The 22,018-nt window shown below is 42.8% G+C and overlaps 1 protein-coding gene across 3 annotated transcripts in view; it reads left to right on the top strand.

The window, feature by feature from the left end:
* foxred2 (FAD-dependent oxidoreductase domain containing 2) overlaps positions 1 to 22,018 on the top strand; it is a 57,144-nt gene that overhangs the window by 6,960 nt on the left and 28,166 nt on the right. For 2 of the 3 annotated variants that reach the window (XM_043679975.2, XM_043679978.2), the window contains 3 exons: positions 6,732 to 6,983; positions 14,054 to 14,329; positions 20,398 to 20,564. In XM_043679975.2, coding sequence (XP_043535910.2) covers positions 6,732 to 6,983; positions 14,054 to 14,329; positions 20,398 to 20,564 — 695 coding nt within the window. The remainder of the gene's footprint in view (positions 1 to 6,731; positions 6,984 to 14,053; positions 14,330 to 20,397; positions 20,565 to 22,018) is intronic. The other variant, XM_087978383.1, reaches the window with a different exon arrangement.

The raw sequence follows: 22,018 nt of genomic DNA, 5'->3' as shown, positions 1-22,018 counted from the left end.
TTGCTGCTCCTCGGATGCTGCCTGAACTGCTGTGCTCTTCCAGCACCACTAATCCAAAATCTGGTTTCCAGCATCTGCAGTCATTATTTTTACCTACACTAATTGGACTTGTCCTGTCCTGCTATCTGAGGGTAGGACATGGTTGGGCAATTTTCCACATTGCTGGGTAGACTGCAGGATTGTAGCTGTACTGGAACAACTTGTCTGCGGGCACCAGTTTTGGAATTTAAGTCTTCAGTACTATTGTTGGAATGTTGTCAGAGCCTATTGCCTTTGAGGTATCCAGCATCTTCACCTGTGTCTTTATCCTCTGGAGTGGATCATATTGGCTAAGAACATAAGAACTAGGAGCAGGAGTAGGCTGTCTGGCCCTTCGAGTCTGCTCTGCCATTCAATAAGATCATGGTTAGTCTTTTCATGGACTCAGCTTCACTTACCTGCATTTTCACCATATCCCTTAATTCCTTTATTTTTCAAAAAAGTATCTACCTTAGCTTTAAACATGATTGCTGAAGTCAACTACTTCCCTGGGCAAGGAATTCCATAGATTAACAACCCTCTGTGTGAAGAAGTCCCTTCTCAGTTCAGTTCTAAACCTGCTTCCTCTAATCCTCTAATCTTGCCCTCTTATCCTAGTTTCACCTCCCAGTGGAAACATCCAATCTATTTCTATTTTATTGATTCCCTTCATAATTTTATATGATTCTATAAGATCATCCCTCATTCTTCTGAATTCCAATGAATATAATCCCAATCTATTCAGCCTCTCCTCATAAGCCAAGCTCCTCAACTCAGGAATCAACCTAGTGAACCTCCTCTGCACTCCCTCCAGTGCCAGTACATCCTTCCTTAAGTAAGGAGAACAAACCTGCGCACTGTACTCCAGGTGCGACCTCACTAGCACCTTGTAAAAATAAAATGAGAATCTGTGATGCTGGGGACTTCTGAAGGAGGGCCGATGTGGCTCGTCCATTTGACCTAGATGCCCAGATGTAAGGGAGACTTTGCAGGTTTGTCAGGGCTGAATATGCCTTTGTCGTTTCCAATGGCTGGGTTGATCCTGATTGGTCTATCTGATATCATTTATTTTTAACTTTTCTGTAGTGGTTTGACATAATGGAGAGGCTTGCTAGACCATTTCAGAGAGCAGTGAATGCTCAGCCATATTGCTGTGTGTCTGAAGTTCTATGTGGACCAGAACAGGAAAGAATGGCAGGTTTCCTTCTCTAAAGAACTTTAGTGACCCAGATAAGTGCTTTTATGGGAGGCAGTGATGATTTCATGGTTACACCATTTTTGAGAGATTAATATTAAATTCCAGAAATCCTCATTAACTGAATTGAAATTCCACCAGCTACTGTCATGGGATTTGAACCTGTAACCCCAGAGTATCAGCCTGGACCTCTGGATTACTAGGTCACTGACGTAATTGATGTGCCACTGTCGGCTGCTGACTCCGCAGAGAAGCAGTTATAATTGAAGGTGTGTCTAAAATGTTCACTGCAAAATTTGAGAGAAGGGAATGGGTTCACCCACCCTCAGTCTTTCTTCACCCTCATATTTTCTGGGAAGACTTGTTTTCCTCACACAGCTCCATACATCAATTTGACTATACAGCGTTGAAAAAGCTAGTGAAAGAAATGCTTTTATTTATTTGCACATTTCACAAACTCAGACAATCCCAAAATACTTTACAGACAACCTTTTGAATTGCAGTGCCTGCTGTATGTTGGGAAACAAGCTGCCAGTTGGTGCATAGCAAGTTCCCGCAAACAATGACATAGTAATGAACAATTAAGGCATTTTAGCAATATTAATAGAGGAATAAATATTACAGATGAATTTGGAACAAAAGTAAGCCACTCAGCCCCGTGAGCTTGCACTTTCATTCATTATATTGGCTGTTCTGGATTTCACATTCCCATCATCCTCCACGTTGATTCTTGTTAGGCAATGGAATCAATCTACCTTTATCTTTAGAAATACTCAATGATTCCATCTTCACTGTCTTCTGAGACTGAGCTCCAAAGTTGCACAGCCTTTGTGTGATAAAATGTTGCCTCCCTAAAAGGGAGACTGTGTGCAATTTTGGCCAGTGCATCAGAGCAAAGCTCCCCTACAATTTGAATAGTGAGATGGCATCTTCTATATTCTCCTGATAGGGCAGTACTCTGACACTTCAGCACCTTGAGGCCATCACTGGATGCTACCCAGTGAAGCATGATTGATTCCTTTCACATTGAGAAAGGAATGCTCTGTTTTGTGGTCCTGTAGAAGAATGCCTTTAAGCCTCAGTCAGTTTTAAAAATTTATTCATTTTGTGGGATGCAGGCATCACTAGATGGCCAGCATTTATTGCCCATGCCTAGTTGCCCTTGAGAAGGTGGTTTTGAGCTGCCTTCTTGAATCACTGCGGTCTACCTGCTAAGGGATGACCCACAATGCGATTAGGCAGAGCATTCCAGAATTTTGAAGCAGTGACCATGGAGGAACAGCAATATATGGTGAGTGACTTGGAGGGAAACTTGACGATGCTGGTGTTCCTATATATCTGTCCTTCTACATGGAAATGGTTGTGGGTTTGGAAGATGCCCAGAGAAAAGACCTTGTCTATTTACTCTATGCATGCCCCTCATGATTTTATAAACCTTCGTAAGGTCACTCCTTAGCCTCCAACCTCCAGGGAAACAGTCCCAAGAACAAACCACGACAAGCAGACCACACACAGCCAGAAACCCTAACCATCTTACCATACATCAAAGAAGTTTCAGAAATGACAGCCAGACTACTAAGACCCCTCGGAATCTTAGTAGCACACAAACCCACCAACACTCTCAAACAAAATCTAACAAACTTAAATGACCCAGTACAACCCATAGACAAAACCAACGTCATCTACAAAATTCCATGCAAGGACTGCCACAGATACTACGTAGGACAAACAGGAAGAAAGTTAGCCACCAGGATACACGAACACTAGCTAGCCACAAAAAGACACGACCCTCTCTCCCTCGTAGCCATACACACGGATGAAAAAGAAAACCACCATTTCGTCTGGGACAACACATCTATCCTGGGACAGGCTAAGCAAAGACATGCCAGAGAATTCCTAGAGGCCTGGCACTCCAACCACAACGCCATAAACAAATACATAGATCTCTATGCCATCTATCAACCCCTCAGAAAACGAACAGGAAATGACATCACCACAAACCCCAGGAACCCCATCCAGGAGAAAGATATAAATAGAAAGCAGGAGACAACAGCTTTGCTTCACATGGAGGTCGGCATTACCTAGCCAGGTAATGAAACGTCTGGATATCAAACCTACAGCTCAGCGAGCAAACCTACATCCTAAACCTCAACCTGAGCTACAAACCTTGCAAACAGTTCCAGCCTATTCAGCCTCTCCCTACAGCTCAAACTCTCCAACCATGACGACATCCTTGTAAATCTTTTCTGAATCATTTCTAGTTTCACAACATCCTTCCTGTAGGAGGGAGACCAGAATTGTTCACAATATTCTAACAATGGCCTAACCAGTGTCCTGTACAGCTGCAACATGACCTCCTAACTCCTATAGTCAGTGTTCTGACTGATAAGGAAAAGCATACTAAACGTCGTCTTCGCTATCCTATCTACCTGTGACTTCATTTTCAAGGAACTATGAACCTGCACTCCAAGGTCTCTTTGTTCAGCAACACTCCCCAGGATCATACCATTGAGCATATAAGTCCTGCCCTGATTTGCCTATCCAAAATGCAGCACCTCACATTTATCTAAATTAAACTCCATCTGACACTCCTTGCCCATTGGCCTATCTGATCAAGATCCTGTTATACTCTGAGATCACCTTCCTAGCTGTCCATTACACCTCCAATTTTGGTGTCAGCTGCAAACTTACTAATTATACCTCCTATGTTCACACTAGAGGAGTCCAGTACCAGAAGGCATAGATTTTGGGTGAGAGAGCTACGATTTAAAAGGGACCTAAGAGGCAACTTCTTCAGGCAAAGGGTGGTGTGTGTATGGAATGAGGAAGTGGTGGAGGCTGGTACAATTACAACATTTAAAAGGCATCTGGGTATATGAATAGGAAGGGTTTGGAGGAATATGCATCAAGTACTGGCAAATGCGACTAGATCAATTTGGGATATCTGGCCGGCATGGGTGAGTTGGACTAAAGAGTCTGTTTCCGTGCTGTATGTCTCTATGACACTGTGCTGTCTGAGGATCTTTGGTGAATTTCTGCAGTGCATCTTGCTGCTACTGAGCGTTGGTGGTGGAGGGAGTGGATGCTTATGGATGTAGTGCCAGTCAAGCAGACTGCTTTGTCTTGATGGTGTCAAGTTTCTTGAGTGTAGTTGGGGCTACGCCCATCCAGGCAAGTGGGGAGTATTCCACTGCTGACTTGTGTCTTGTAGATGATGGTAGGGAGTCAGGAGATGAGTTACTCGCCGCAGTATCCCTAGCCTCTGGCCTGCTGTTGTAGCCACTGTAATAATGTGGTGAGTCCAGTTGAGTTTCTGATCAATGATCACTCCGAGGATGTTGATAATGGGGGTTTCAGTGATGGTAACATCATTGAATGTCGTGGTTAGATTGTCTCTTATTGGTCATAGTTATAGCCTGGCATTTGTGTGGCATGAATGTTACTTGCCACTTTTCAACCCAAGCCTGGATATTGTCCAGATCTTGTTGCATTTGGACACAGATTGCTTCAGTGTCTGAGGAGTCATGAATGGTGCTGAACATTGTACAATCATTGGTGAACATCCCCACTTCTGACCTTATGGTGGAGGGAAGGTCATTGATGAAGCAGCTGAAGATGGTTGGGCGTGGGACACTACTCTGAGGAACTCGTGCAGAAAATTTCCTGGAGCTGAGATGACCATCGTCCTATGTGTCAGTTATGACTCTAATCACCTGATACCCATCGATTCCGGTTTTGCTAGGACTCCTTTTTGCCACACTCAGTCGAATGCAGCTTTGATGTCAAGGACTGTCACTCTCCCCTCACCTTTGGAAGTCAGTTCTTATGTCCATGTTTGAACCAAGGCTGTAAAGCGATCAGGAGCTGAGTGGCCCTGGCGGAACCCAAACTGGGTGTCACTTGATAGCACTGTTGATGACACCTTCCATCATTCTACTGATGATCGAGAGTAGACTTTTGGGGTGGTAATTAGCCAGGCTGGATTTGTCCTGCTTTTTACATACAGGATATACTTGGACAATTCTCTGCATTTTCAGTTAGATGCCAGTGTTCTTGGGCACATATCTTCAGTACTATTGAGGGAATGTTGTCAGGGCCCATAGCCTTTGCAGTATCCAGTGCCTCCAACCATTTCTTGATATCACATGGAGTGAACAAATTGGCTGAAGTCTGGTGTCTAAAATGGAGGAGGCCGAGATGGATCATCCACTCAGCACTTCTGGCTGAAGGTTGCTGAGAAAGCTTCAGCCTTATCTTTTGCACTGATGTGCTGGGCTCTTCCATCATTGAGGATGGGAACATTTGTGGAGCTGCCTCAGATTTACAGATTAATCTGTAATCTGTAAATCTGTAAAACATTTGTGGAGTTGCCTCCTCCAGTGAGTTTTTTTATCGTCACCATCATTCACAACTGGATGTGGCAGGACTGCAGACCTTAGATCTAATCCATTGGTTGTGGGATCGCTTAACTCTGTCTGTCACTTGCTGCTTATGTTGTTTGGCATGCGAGTAATACTACTGTACTCTAAAATCAGTCTATCAAGTTTGAGGAGGAGGAAGGAATTTCTTAGCTCAGGGAAGTGCTAACCAGATTTAACACTGAGCTGGGTTGTATCACAGAGTGAAAGTGGTTAGAAAGATGTCAACAGTTGGATGTGTTTTGTCATGCACGTAGTCCAGGATTGTGAGATGCATCAGTTCAGGTAAAAATAAAGTCCTTTAATTTATATCACAGACTTTGAACCGAAATAGGTTATAGGTCTTGTGAGTACAGAAATACAAGTGCCTCACTAAAGTTGTATAGGACCTTAGTGAGACCACGTTTGGAATACTGTACACCATTTTAGTCTCCTTATCTAGGTAAGGATGTGCTTGACATAGAAAATGCCATGGAGGTTCACCAGGGTTGGAAGGATTGTCTTACGAGGCGCAATCAAGGAAACTGGGCCTGTATTCAATAGAGTTTTGAAGATTGAGAGATGATGTCATTGAAGCATATAAAAGTCTTACAGGGTTGTTGTACATTGGATATTTTCCCAGCAGGGTATCTTGAATCAAAGGGACAGCACTAGAGGAGTGTAAGCTGTTTAAGACCACGGTGAGGAAACATTTCTTCACTCAGAGGGTCTTAAATGATTGGAATTCTCTACTCAAGAAGTCTGTGGGAGCTGTATTGTTGAGCATGTTCAAGACAGCAATCAGGCATAATCTGTTTAAATTGCAGAACAGGTTCAATGGGTCGAATGGCCTATACCTGTTTTTATTTCCTCTAAACCCAAGTCTTCCATAAATTGGTGCTGACTGTAAAAACAGCTTTCACAGTTGTGGTTCATGCTACCAGCCTTGAGCTGTAAGTGACTACAATCCTGGCCTCACAGCATGCTTTGTCCTTGGTCTGTGTACTGCCAGAAATGTTGTTCAAGAGCACTGCTGAGTGATGGAGATTGTCAGGTGAGGGGCACAAGGCCCTTTGTTTTAATGGCAAGCTGATCATTCTTGTTTCCCCCTTTCCTTTTAGTGTCCTGTTAGTTGCAACTGGAATGTGGGTGCCCAACAAGCCTGATTTTCCAGGTTCTGAACATGTCGAGGGCTACGAGAGCGTCTCTGTGGACCCTGCTAACTTTGTTGGGCAGACAGTCCTCATCCTGGGCCGGGGCAACGCTGCATTTGAGACGGCGGACAACATTGTTGGAGTGACTAACTTTATCCACATGCTGGGCCGTTCCCGGCTGCGGCTCGCCTGGGCCACTCACTATGTCGGAGATGTCCGGTAAGTCATATGTGGCCTTTAACTCTGCTGTTTGTGTTAGCTTCAATCGTAATAGCTGATCTGATTGAGATTTCAAAGAATCCCTTTCACCTTTCAGTGCTGGGTGTTTTCATCAGTGGGGGCTTCACCCTGAATTGTACGATTGGAACAGACAGACACATACATGGACAGATGAATATCACAAAAGGAACAGTGGTCATGTGTCACATGATTGAATTTGGAACATGCTGCATTGGGAACAGAGGGAACCTTATCTGATACCTTCCTAGATCTCTGTGATCTTCAATTTTTGTGTCTTTTGGTCTCTGGTGACTGTGCCTTCAATTGTTTAACTCGAAGCTTTGGAATCAAAACCTTAAACATATCTACCTGGCTACCCCAAGACTTATATGAATATCTAAATTAGGTGTGGAAATAGGCCTTTCAGCCCCTTGAGCGGGCGAAAGTGAGGACTGCAGATGCTGGAGATCAGAGTCAAAATTAGAGTGGTGCTGGAAAAGCACAGCAGGTCAGGCAGCATCCGAGGAGCAGGAAAATCAACGTTTCGGGCAAAAGCCCTTTATCAGGAATGAGGCAGGGAGCCTCCAGGGTGGAGAGAGAAATGGGAGGAGGGTGGGGCTGGGGAGAAGGTAGCTAAGAGTACAATAGGTGGATGGAGATAGGGATGAAGGTGATAGGTCGGAGAGGAGGGTGGAGCGGATAGGTGGGAAAGAAGATTGGCAGGTAGGACAGGTCATGAGGATGGTGCTGAGCTGGCAGGTTGGAACTGGGGTAAGGTGGGTGAGGGGAAATGAGGAAACTGGTGAAGTCCTAATCTTTCAGTGCTTTGAGCCTCTGTAGGATTCAATAAATCTGTTTGTGTTTTGTATTCCACATTCCCATTAGCCCCATAATCTTTGACTTGTATATAATGTTTGATTTATCTTCCGGGAATGTATCTACCTCCACCTAAATTAATTGCATGTGCCTTCTGAGGAAGAGAGCTTCAAATTAACACGCGCACGCTGTCTCTCTCACGCGCGTGCTCTCTCTCGCGTGCGCACTCTCACCTCTGTCCCAAGATGTACAATGCTCCCTGGGTCTGGACTCATCATGACCATCTTGTCAAAAGTGTTCAGGATTTTATGTACTTGGATCAAGTCACCCCTCACTCTTTTAAACTCCAATGGAAACAAACCCTGTCTGTCTAATTATTCCTAAGAAGACAACCCACTCATTTCTATCTGCTTAAAGCCTACCTCCAATGATCAAGCTTTTAGCCATTGAACTTAATATTCCCATACAATGCTCCATGTCAAATGCTGTTTGATCTTGCCTGAGCAGTACCTTGGAATATTTTACTGCATTAACGATGCTATATAAATGCAAGTTGTTGAAAATGGTCTGTTGGTGAAGCAAAGACAGCCAGGATTTTGACTTGAGATCCCCACTAGTTATTGCTTTAGGTTGGGAAGGGGTTTCAGAATGTAAATGTAGAGCAGATCTTTCTACAAATGGCACAATCAAATCCTGGGCCCACAAGATGGCCACTAATCAATCCAACAGGGAATTCAGGAGAATCCTCTTTACCCAGAGAGAGGTGAGAATGTGAAACTCACTGCCACAGTGGGTGGTAGAGCTGAATAACTTTTAAGAAGAATCTAGATAAACACAGAAAGTAGAAGGTTATGTTGACAAAGTTAGATGAAAAGGAGAGGGCAGAGTGGTTCCCATGGCGCCAGAGGTTATCTGCTTGACTGCTTCACAGATCATGTACAATGATAGGTTGAGATAAATCTATGATATTTATAAATAACAGTGGCATAATTGTCTGAATTTCAGTCTGCACAATTTTGTTGCACCAAGTCAAGGGAAGAAAGGTTGAAGTGTTTACCCACAAAAAACTTCGAAAGTGGTTGGACCAGTTGGTACGACTGTTGTTAAATCAATTGTTGGGATCTTTGACTTTGTAAATTGAGACATTGTTTTTATATTCAACGTATATTATAATTTTTTATACCTTTGCCAGACCACACCTGAAGAATTGTGCGCAGTATTAGTTCAGATTTTCTTTGATTTAGATTTCACCATTTGTAGTGCTAGGATTCAAACTCATATGCCTAGAGTGTTTACATTGTATGTTTGCTCACTAAGCTGGTTGGTTTGTTCTCAGCTGTTTCAACACCATGCTAGGTAACATAATCAGCAAGCCTTCGATGAGGCACTGCTGTTCTGTCCCGCTATCTCTTTGTGTCTTGGTCTGTTAAGGTAGGTGATATCATTTCCTCCTCTTTTTCTCAGAGGTTGGTAAATGGGGTCCAAATCGATGTGTTCGTTGATGGAGTTCTGATTTGAATACCAGGTCTCTAGGATTTCCCAGGCGTGTCTATGTTTAGCCTGCCCTAGGATGGATGTGTTGTCCCAGATGTGATGTCCTTCTTCATCTCTGTGTAAGGATACTCATGATTGTTTGTGTGGCTCTCTGGTTTACTCGTCAATGCTACTACTCCACCACCTCCCCCATTAATTCGGAAATGGGATTGTACAGGAGAATGGTATTGAAGTAGAAGACCAGTCACAGATCAAGTTGAATGGCGGTGAAGGCTCGAGGGGCTGAATGGCCTACCCTGCTCTATTTCCTTTGTCCAAAGTGATTAAGGATCACTTGGTTTGACCTCTGCTCAAGTAATGTGTCCAGTTTTGAGCTTCACATCTCTGAAAGGATTTCAGTGACTGTGACAGAGATTTCCCAGAATGAAGGACTATAGTTCTATAGAGAGACTGGAAAAGCTGGGACTGATCTTACAGCAGTGCACAGGTGGGGGAAAATTTAGTATAGATGATGAAAATTATAAGGGGTTTGACAGAGCAAAGAGGAAGCAACTACTTCTACTGACAGGAGGAGGGTGCAGATGTAATGGAATTGGCAAAACAATGAGAGAGGCAATGATAATTTATCCTATTCAATGAGTTAGAGAGCAAGATATACAGCAAGGAAGCAGACCCTTCGGTCCAACTTGTCCATGCCAACCAGACATCCTAAATAAATCTAGTCCCATTTGCCAATATTTTCCCCACATCCCTCTAAACCCTGCCTATTCATATACCCATCTAGATGCCTTTTAAATGTCATAATTGTACCAGCCTTCACCACTTCCTCTGGCAGCTTATTCCTTACACTCACCACCCTCTGCGTGAAAAGGTTTCTCCTTTAGGTCCCTTTTAAATGTTTCCCCTCTCACCTTAAACCTATGCCCTCTAGTTTTGGACTCCCCCACTCTGGGGAAAATACATTGTCTATTTACCCTATCCATGCCCCTCATGATTTTATAAGCCTCCGTAAGGTCACCATTCAACCTCCTAGGCTCCAGGGAAAATAGCCCCAGTCCATTCACGCTCTCGCTGAATCCCAAACTCTCTGACCCTGGCAACATCCTTGTAAATCTTTTCTGAACACTTTCAAGTTTCACAACATCCTTCATATAGCAGGGAGACCAGAATTGCACACAATATTCCAATAGTGGTCTAACTAATGTCCTGCAACTTGAGCTCCCAACTTCTACACTCCAAAGCTCTGACCAGTAAAGGCAAGCGTACCAAATGCCACCTTCACTATTCTATCGACCTGTGACTCCACTTTCAAGTAACTTTGAATCTGCACTCCAAGGTCCTTTGTTCAGTAACACTCCCCAGGACCTTGCCATTAAATGTATAAGTCCTGCTCTGATTTGCCTTTCTAAAATGTAGCACCTCACATTTATCTAAATTAAACTCCATCTGCCACTCCTTGGCCCATTGGCTCATCTGATCAGGATCCCATTGTACTCTGAGGTAAACTTCATCTCTGTCCACTTGTTTTAAAAAATTCTCAAGGTCAGGTTCGTAGGAGAGTAGTCTGACACAGAACAAACGACCAAGAGGCGAGACTGCTAGAATAATGGGCATTTTATTCCCCGCAGCGTCGCACAACGGGTCTGGCTTATACTCACTCTACATGTTACAAAAACTGGGAGCCGTCAGTTCTCGTAGAGCGGTTGCCAACAACCCACGCTCGGCGGTTAAACGTAACCCCGGAGCAGACTCACCGAACTGGAGACTTTTCCAGCTTTTATACTCCCTTCCAGATATAAAGATTCATGTGAACAGCAGAGCAAGGCTAAAAAACACATTCCATTCTGGTTACATACAGATAAGAAGATTCACACGGGGAGGTGTGTAATAAGATTCACACGGGACTAAGCAACACCTCCATTCCGGTTAGATTCACACATGTATTGGGACATAATTTTTAACCGTTTCACCACATTCCACTGCTTGGAATTTTACACCACATTCCACTGCTTGGCCCAATACATGTGTTACATTATGCTTAATTCAGTTCAATTCGTTTCAGTTAATTTCAGTTCAGTCAATTCAGTGTAATTCAATTCAGTTCCGTCCATTTCAATTCAATTTAGCTCAGTTCCATTTTGTTCCGTTCAATTTGATTCACTTCAGTTCCACTCAGTTCAGTTCAGTTCAATCCCATTCAATTCTGTTAACTCCGCTTCAGCTTTTTGGACATGCCCACATCCTCCGCTGTACCCCAGGCAAGGGGTTCTTCGGCAGGACTGGGATCCTTTCTCAAACAAACTGCCACGTACATGCCCACATCCATGCCATCCCGGGACGGTCGGGACCTCCACAGTTTGTTCTTCTGGTTTCTTAGTCTTTTTCCAAAACATTGTTCTGTATCAAAATCTCTCCTCAATTGCGATTGACCCTGCTCGACTACGCCAAATGTTTTAAAAAATTCTCAAGGTCAGGTTCGTAGGAGAGTAGTCTGACACAGAACAAACGACCAAGAGGCGAGACTGCTAGAATAATGGGCATTTTATTCCCCGCAGCGTCGCACAACGGGTCTGGCTTATACTCACTCTACATGTTACAAAAACTGGGAGCCGTCAGTTCTCGTAGAGCGGTTGCCAACAACCCACGCTCGGCGGTTAAACGTAACCCCGGAGCAGACTCACCGAACTGGAGACTTTTCCAGCTGATATACTCCCTTCCAGATATAAAGATTCATGTGAACAGCAGAGCAAGGCTAAAAAAACACATTCCATTCTGGTTACATACAGATAAGAAGATTCACACGGGACTAAGCAACACCTCCATTCCGGTTAGATTCACACATGTATTGGGACATAATTTTTAACCGTTTCACCACATTCCACTGCTTGGAATTTTACACCACACCACTACACCTCCAATTTTGGTGTCATCTGCAAACTTACTAACTATACCTCTTATGCTTACATCCAAATCATTTACATAAATGATGAAAAGCATTGGATCCAGCACCGATCCTTATGGCACACCACTAGTCACAGGACTTCAGTCTGAAAGGCAACCCTCCATCACCACCCTCTGTCTTCTACCTTCAAGCCAGTTCTGTATCCAAATGGTAGTTCTCCCTCTGTTCCGTGTTGTCTAATTCTAAAGTATCCTGCCTGGAAGGAATGTGAAAGCAGTTTCGGTAATAACTTGCAGAACAGAATTAGATAAATCTTTAACAAAATGATCTTTGTTGATTTAAGGGGAAAGGGGAGTGAACATAAAGCTGATGAGAAAGCTGTTCTGAAGAGCCAGCATAAGCATGATCAGACAAATGTCTTCCTTTTTAACATTCTGTGCTTCTTAAATGAAGGAAAATTTCTGAAAATCTCCTATCCTTTAAACTAAAAACAACATAAAATTCAGATTGGGTTGTATGTAGGAAGTAGTTTGGCTCACTGAGCTCTCTTTTATTATTCATTTACTCATGTCATGACTAACCTCTACTTCAATTTATTGTAGCGCTTGATACCCTAAAAATCTGTCAATGCCAGTCTTGAAAATTTAAATAGTCCCAAAATTCACAGCATTTTGGAGGAGGGAATGCCGCTACCTTTTGTGCAAAACTGCTTCCCAACAACATACTGCAATAGTTGAGCTTGAGTTCTAAGATTAAACCTCCCTTGTTATGGATTCTCCCACCAAAAATAAATATCTATCTAAATGAATCCTTTGAACAAATAAACTCAAAGGAATTCAAAATTGCATTTTTTCAATAACTATGTATATTAACCTATTCTTTGAAAAGACACAGCATGTCAAGGTAGAGACATTTCCATTTGGAGTACACCGACTAACAACTGACAGCTCACTGCCAAGCTTTGTTTAAATATTAAGCCAAGCAGATTGACTTTGATTGGTCAAGATGTTGCCAAGAGAACGGCAGTCACCAATTTTGTTGATTAAAGCAACAACGCCTCTACCAATCATTCCCTTCTCTCATTTGGTGTAAATGTTGTTTTCCCTTTATATTAGTGTTTCTTGAGAATTGTCCTGATAAGAACAAGTTGAAAAGTTTTGATAAACTATATTTTTTCAGCAATGTTCAAGCTCTGTGCTTGAACATCCAAACAAAGCATGTGAGTGATGCTGGCAATTCCTAATTGCCTTAGAACAGAGTAGTTTGCAAGGCCATTTCAGAGAGCAGTTGAGAGGCAACCACGTTGCTTTGGGTCTGGAGTTACATGTCGGTCAAACTGGTTAAGAGCTGCAGATTTCCTTTCCTAAAGGACATTAATGTACTTGATGGATTTTTATGATGGTTTCATGCTCATTTACTAAAACTAGCTTTTAAAACTAGATTTTTTTGAATGATTGAATTTAAATTCCATCAGCTGCCACAGTTGGATTATCTCTGGATTACTGGTCAAGTGCTGTTACCACAACACCACCATCTTCTCATGCACATCATGATTTATGTTTGAGTTTAAAAAGGGGAGTTCCCCATTAGGTCATTATTTCTTGAGCACTTGAATGTACAAGTTCTACCTCCACTGATGAAAGAGGAGATAATTAGTTCTGTTTTACACGTCATGGTGAGTTGATCTGTCTCTGCTGTTTTATGTGTTGCTGCTTATCATCATTTGCTTTGCTTCCTTAGATTTCGCGAGATCCGCAGGTTTGGAAGTTGCTTGAGCGGTTAACCCCACTAGGTGCTCGTAGGTCAAAGAAACCTGTTGCTTTCAGTTCTTCATGTTTCACTCTTGTGTGCTCCTCAGGGCTGTGAATAATGCCATGCTGGATACATACCAGCTGAAATCACTGGATGGCTTGCTGGAAGGAGACCTGGCCAATATTGCTATTGTACAAGACAGAAAGGGAAAGCTGCATCTAAGACTGCGATTTCACTTCAACAGGAACAATGCATCCCAGGATGTACTCAACGACCAGCGCCTCCTATCAGTGGATGAGGCTGATAACTTTTCAGTGCGTCAGCCTTATGACCGTGTCATCCGCTGCTTGGGGTGGAATTTTGACTTTTCCATTTTTAACAAGTAAGTATAATTGCACTGTCCCTCAAACTTTTAGGAAATGCTGATACCAACTTTTGTTTATCATTTCCTTTATAAAATTTACACTCTCAACCTCTGTCTTCAGTATTGCCTTACTTTCATTTTAGAGTTATCGTCTTGCCTTTGTTTAATCATTCATCCTTTGTTTTATCCTTTCACTTTAATAATTTAGTCCTAAACCTTTCAAGGAGTGAGGACCCAAATTTTCAACAGTTCTTAGATGCCCAACTTTACTCCGTATCCAATTTTTCTTTTCACTTTGTTGATTAGATTAGATTAGATTCCCTACAGTGTGGAAACAGGCCCTTTGGCCCCACAAGTCCACACCGACCCTCCGAAGAGTAACTCACCCAGACCCATTTCCCTCTGACTAATGCCCCTAATACTATGGGTAATTTAGTGTGGCCAGTTCACCTGACTTGCACATCTTTGGACTGTGGGAAGAAACCAGAGCACCCGGAGGAAACCCACGCAGACAGGGGGAGAATGTGCAAACTTCCCACAGACAGTCGCCCAAGGTTGAAATCAAACCTGGGTCCCTGGTGCTGTGAGGCAGGAGTGCTAACCACTGAGTCACTGTGCCCCCCCCCCCCCCCCACACAATTTCCCTGGAACCTAAATGATCCATCCTCAGCATTATTCCCTTCCTGACTCTCAAGCTGGCTGTACCATTAAAGTCCTCTCTCACCTTTCTCCCCACACCCCTGTACATCCTCCCAGCACCTTCCCTGTGTGCATCACTCATATGCTCCCTTGCCCGCTATGCATTTTCCCCCTCACACCTACTACTACTTAACATCTAGCCCTTCTGCCTTCTTCGTCCTTGTTCACCCTGGATCCCTTCTGCGAGTTCTTATTTTCTCTCATTATTTAGAAATTGTCAGTTGATGATTGGCCTTGTCACTCCTTTTGCTATTTGTCTGCTTTTTTTTAGATATGTTTATTGAAAATTTTAACTAGTTTTAACAAGTTTACAAAAGAAAACTAAAAAAAAAGACCCAAGTATAAACATTGATATACGGTTAAATCTTAAATAAATGATAACCAAAATCTATCAAACAAGAAAACAGAAATACTAAGAAAAAAAGAGACAAAACTCAACTAACTACTCATTTAACTTACAACTAACCAGAGTGTATCATTAAAATTCTTACATTATTCAAGAGAAAAAAAAATCCAACGGATAACACATAAATTGAGCAGTGATATACATGCTCGGAATGTGTTAACATCAGATCACAACAAAACCCGTATTTATCCAAAACATCCCGAGCATAGAGCATATAAAATTCACAAAAATAAAAGCTCTTTAGTACATTCAGATCAATATAAAAAGAAACTATTTCTAAATAGTAAACAAAAGTATAACACGTATTTAAATGGAGATCTTCTCCCTTATTCCCAGGGGGCATCACTTCCTTTCCAAAAAACCCATCATAACCTCTCCCAACCAGTGCTCCACCCTTGACCCAGCACCCCACGATAGGATAAAGAAAATTCAAGTAAACTACTGAACTAGAGCTAACAGTGAGTACCCTATCCCCCACCCACACCTGGATATATTTGGTAATGTTAATACCATATATGAACATATATGAACAGGGGAAAACAACCCTGCTCCCAAGGACAAAGATAAAGTAAGATAAGGTAGCCACCTTCCCCCCCCCATCTACATTAACTAGACCCCCTGGCCTATATATATATAAAAAAAAGGGAAAGGAAATCGCTAAGTAAAGGATGAATAAATAAACCTTTCTTCCCATCCCCCGGAGATAATATTAAACAGTAAGATAATGAAAGGGAAAAAAAGGGGGGGTTAAACCAGGGTGGGGGTAGGGCAAAACAACATCAATTAACTCTTATAATTTGTCTAAGCGAGTCCAAAAGTTCCTTGGCCTTCTCCGGTGATCCGAAGTTAAACGCTAAAGCATAGTATAGCTGGGTAGCGCAAGGAGTATTGAATGTTTAAATCCCTTAAACACTTCTTTGCTTCATCAAACGCCTTTCTCTTTCGGACCAAAGCTGGGGAAAAGTCCTGAAATAACATAATCTTGGATCCTTTATGAGTCATGGCTTGTGGATCTTTCCCAAGATTTCTGGAGGCGTCCAAGAGCATCTGCCTCACCTTACAGCTCTGCAGCCAGAACAGGACCGGGCGTGGGCGCTGGTTCGTGCCGGGCCCGTGTATTGCAACCCGGTAGGCCCATTCTACCCTTACCTGGCCTGATCCAGCCTCCAGATTCAATAACTGCGGAAGCCACTGTTCAAGGAACCTTGTAAGCTGGCCTTCTTCTTCCCGTTCGGGAAGGCCCAGCAAACAAATATTTTTTTGACGACCTCGAGAATCAATGTGACTCTCTAAGGTTCGGACTTGCTGCTCGAGAGTCCGGACCCGATCCACGGCCGATTCTGCAATGGCCGCGGAGGTCGCGGCCTTTAGCTCCGCCCCTCTGACTCGGCATTCAATTTCTTTGATGTCTCGGCTGTGCTTTTGTAGCGCACGAGAATGAATTCCATCGACTTCGGGACTCTTCTATGAAAGCATCGATCTTTGCATCGAGTTTAGAGATTATTTCCGCGAGGCTCGCCACCGTAGGTAAGTCCCCCGGGGCAGCTGCGGACGCCTATGCTGCAGCTGGGGAGGGTGTGGGAGGGGCTCCTGCCCGCTGAGAACTGCGGGCTCCTTTCCCCCTAGTCATTTTTACAGGAGACTGAACTGTATAAATTTAGTACTAAACCACTAATTACATTAAATAAAAATTATTTTTAATTGATTTGGTGAGTGTGGTGGAGGAGGGTGGCCCACTTTGCTTAGGTCTTGGGAGGAGCACTATAGACTCAGACTTGCTGAGTCACCGCCATTTTGGATCCCCCATTTGTCAGCTTTTGAATTAGAAATGCTCCATTTTGTGGGCTCAAATCCCAATTTCATTACTAAACTGGCTGTCAGATAGTACTGCTGTAAAAAGGCAGAAAAGCCTCCTTTAACGGGCCTGCAGGAGTTCCTCAAGGCAGCCATCTTCAACTGCTTGATCAAAGACCATTAGGTCAGAAGTGCACATCTTTCCCGATAAAGCATCATATTCAGTATCATTTGTGACTGTCCAGATATCAATACATGCAGCAAGACCCTGGTAGCATTCAGTCTTGGGCTGAGAGGTAGTAAGTAATATTTGTGACCATCTCCTGTAAGAAGAAATATCCTCTTGATGCTCAACAACATTGTCGTCACTGAATCATTCACTTCCAATGTCTTGATTGTTAAACTTTTGTGGCTACAAGATCAGGTCTGAGATTGAATTCTATGACGAATTAATCGCCCGAGTCTCCAGAGCCTGTCGACCGTTTACTAGGCACATATCAGGAGTGTAATGGGATACTTCCCGCTTGTCCGGATGTGTGCTTCTCTAACAACGCTAAGGAAATTCAATACCATCCAAGACAAAGCAACCTGCTTAACTGCACCCTATCCACCACCTTAAAAAGTTATTTCCTCCACTACAACACACTGGTGGCAGTGTGTACCATATACAAGGGGTAATGCAGCAACTAACCGAGGCTTTTTTGATAGGATATTCCAACCCATCAATATTTACCTTCTAGAAGGACAAGGGCAGGAGACACATGGAAACACCACTACCTGCAAACTGCAGACCACCCTGGCTTGCAGCTATATTGGCATCCCTTCACTGCCACTGGATTGGAATGCTTTAATCACTCCCTAATAGAACTGGGTGTGCCAATACCAATTAGACTGCAGAGATTCAAAAAGAGGAACTTCCACCCCCTTAAGGGGCAATGAATACTGGCCTTGCACATGATGTAGATATCACTAGCAAGAATAAGAAGAAGTCTCAGAGTCAGCTCACCTTGAAAGCCAAAGAGCCATCTCCTCTGTTTCCTAAACCTGCTCGGCCTATTTCCACTTGGAAACTTTATTCCATTTCACTATTTTTAAATGCTTTTTGCTACCTGCAATGATTTGTGAGCTCATCCTGTTGAGATGTGAGGAGACCAGATCTCAGAGCTTTCGAAAGATCACTTGAAAGAAACAGAAAGTTGAAGCTTTTTATCTTGCATTCATCAGGATAAGAATGCAAGAAAGTAGACTTTGTGAGGAAGATCCAATTTATACAGAAGAGGGTGCTGAATGTTTGGACCATAGTTGGCATGGAGATGTAGCTGAATCTATTAATTGTCGATTTTATTGAACAGATTATTTTCAGATAGGTAATAGATTTGAATTGGTCAGGTCATGTCATGATGAGTGCAGAAAGGATTGGCAGACTTCATGACCTTCTCTCAGTGAAACAAATGCAATGTATGCACAAATGCCTTTTGCCTACACTGAGCAGAGTCCTGTGTGTGTGAATGTTTGTAGCCCGTGCAAATGAAATGAGCCATTCATTTGCAAAGAGACTTAAGGGTCAGTGTACAGAGGAACCTTGATTATCTGAAAGACACGGGCGGGGAGTTTTTTTTTTCAGATAATCGAATGCCGGAAACACAGTTTAGCCAAGCATTGGGACCTTGCGATCTTGTCCAGATAATCTGAAATTCGGATAATCGAATGTTGGATAATCAAAGTTCCTCTGTACATAGATCATTAGCAAATGATTGAGTGGTGCAAAGAAATGCAAAAGAACTCTTGATTGAAGGTGGGTGTCGAGGCTGGCTTTAGCTGTGTTAACCCTAGTTAGACACAACTTTGTGGATCGGACAACATGCCAACAGTAAGATATATTGGCTTTGGAAGGAAATGCAGCATAGATTGACCAGAATGAAATTTGACCTCAAAAGTTGAAATGATGAGAAATTATTGCACAAACAAAGATTGTATTCCCTGAAACTTAGAAGTTAAGGGGTGACCCAGCTGTGGTGGTTTTAAAGGGGAAAAGAGGGGTCAACTCTGTTTATCTGTTTGAGGGGAATTGAGACCTAGCTGACCTAGATTCTGAATTAGAGTGGTGCTGGAAAAGCACAGCAGTTCAGACAGCATCCAAGGAGCAGGAAAATCGACGTTTCGGGCTAAAGCCCTTCATCAGGAATACAGGAATGTACTCCTGATGAAGGACTTTTGCCCGAAACGTCGATTTTCCTGCTCCTTGGATGCTGTCTGAACTGCTGTGCTTTTCCAGCACCACTCTAATCCAGAATCTGGTTTCTAGCATCTGCAGTCACTGTTTTTACCTAGCTGACCTAGAGTCAGGCCTTACAGCTGTGAAATTAGGAAACACATGCACATTAACGGTGGTCGAATTTTGGAACCTTTCCCCAAATCACAGTTGTTGCTAAATCAATTGTTCCTATCAAATCTGAGGTTAATAGTTTTCTGTTCACTAATGGGTGGTTTAAAAAAAATGGGGCAATGGTTATTCTATGAAATCAGCCATGATCTCACTGAATAGTGGCTAGATCAGGAACGAGAAGCTGAATGGCTCCATCTGTTTAACTGTTCACGTGCAGCAAGTGTCTTGTGCACATCTTATTTGCTTTCCTGTGGGTTTTCCCATCTATACCTTCCCCTTGTTTATTTCCTTTTAAAATGTTATTCCACTGCCATATTCTCTAGTATTTTCTCCTTTCGTTGCAGGTATATCTGTCACTTGTTTCCCAGTGAATCCGTGTTATAGTTGCTCCAAGTTTGTGTGAAAATGAGCTGTTGGGACAAGGAAGGCGCCAGGTTCACTCAATCTGTGCTGAGTAACCCAATCAGCTTCTTGAGATGCTATCATTGCTGCCAACACCGGACTAGGGGTTGTTGGGGGGTAGTGGGTGGAATCAGCTAGGGCTTCTGCTCCAGATCACTCTGCTGGCAGCCTTTGCTCAAAATGAGTAAGTTTGGGCCTAATCCAGCTGTGATGCCCTTCACAGCTGAGCAGTCCAGCTGCCCTCAACCAATGGGCCTGCTGCTGGAGGACTGGCTGAAGCTCAACAAACAAAGCTCCCACAAGGTGGTGCCATCTTTAAGGTGTAAAGGAATATAAAAAAATTGATGAAGACAACACAAACATTCTTTCCTTCATTGCTGCTGATGTTTTATCTAACAGTCTTACTAAACCTCAGAGGGGCCGAGGCCGCACAAACAAATATCCATTGATCAAGGCTACATATGAATCAGGAAACCTGCCTGGAATGTTTATTATTGGGACAGCTGGTCATTCCATCGATTACAGGAAATCAGCCGGTGGGTTCATCCATGGATTCCGCTATACAGGTAAGCCTCCTCAAGAAAATCCATGAGTAGAAATGGTGCGTTTCACCCAACTGGACTACCCCAGGTGTATATGATTCAACTAAGCCTCTTCCCACCCTACTTCATCTCGCTGAATGAATATATAATTCTACTCCTTTCTCCCTTATGTTCTAAGGTGTGTTTTCTAGATGTCCATCTATTCTGTTTCTCAACTGCTGCTTTTGGTCATCATCATCATGGAGTCAATATGGCATTGAAGATGATCATTCTGTTTGTTAAGTCCTTGCCAACTTTCTATACACAATCAGTCAGTCCCCGTTTTCTTACTCTATTCCTACAACTTAGCAAATTTATTTCCCTCAAGTGCCTATCCAATTTACTTCTGTAATCATTGACTGTCTTTGCTTCCACCATCTTTATAGAGAATTAATTCCCTGTCATTCCCACTTGCAGAACATCTTTTCACATTCTACTTCTATCTCCTAACCTAAACTTTAATTCTGTGTTCCCTAGTCCTTGCACCATCGGCTACTTAGAGCGGTTTTTTCTTTGTCTGCTTTATCTAAACCTGTCAAAATCTTGCACATCTCTCCCCAAATCTTCCCTCAGTCTCCAAGAAGCACAACCTCACCTTTCCCAACTAAATCTTGTGACTAATATCCTCCATCCTTGAAACTATTCTGTTAAATCTCCTTTGCAGTCTCTCAAGGGTCATCACATCCAAATGTTCTGACCAGAACTGGATGTAATAATCTAGTTATGACCAAACCAAAGCTTTATATGGTGAGAATTGTTTTCTCTGAGGACTGTGAATCTGTGGAATTCTTTACTGAGAGAGTTTCAGAGGCTGGGTCATCGAATCATACAACAGGCCCTTTGGCCCACTATGTCTATGTTGACCTACAAATAACAAACTGTACTAATCCCATCTACTTGCACTTGGTCCGTAGCCTACTATCCCTGGCATTTTAAGTATTTGTCGAGATACTATGTAAATGCTGCAAGAGTATCTATGCCATCCTTTCAGGCAGCATGTTCCATATTTTTACCACCCTCGAGGGTGAAAACATTTTTTGTCTGATCCCCACTGAACAGCTTACTCCCCACCTCAAACATCTGCCGTCTGGTCTTAGACATGTCACTTAAGTATATTCAAGGGTGAGATAGTCAGGTTTTTAATCAATCAGGGAATCATAATGGGAAAAGGCAGGAAAGTGGAGTGGAGGATTATCAGGTAAACCATAATCTAATTGAATGGGAGAGCAGACTTGATGGACTGAATGGCCTGCTTTTAGTCCTACATCTTATAGTCTTATAAATGTTCAGGATAACTTTGCTGCTTTGGTACTAAATGCCTTTATGAATAAAGTCCAGGATTCCATGTGTTTTACTAACCATGCTCTCAATATATCCTGCCACTTTCAAATATTTAAATTCACTTAATGAATCTGGAATCACCTATCTAACCCATACAA

The sequence above is a fragment of the Chiloscyllium plagiosum genome, unplaced genomic scaffold (assembly GCF_037043375.1).
Source record: "Chiloscyllium plagiosum isolate Xiang-an unplaced genomic scaffold, Cpla_swu_hap1 HiC_scaffold_33, whole genome shotgun sequence".
Classification (NCBI taxonomy): domain Eukaryota; kingdom Metazoa; phylum Chordata; class Chondrichthyes; order Orectolobiformes; family Hemiscylliidae; genus Chiloscyllium; species Chiloscyllium plagiosum.
This window is presented reverse-complemented; position numbering and strand designations above follow the sequence as displayed.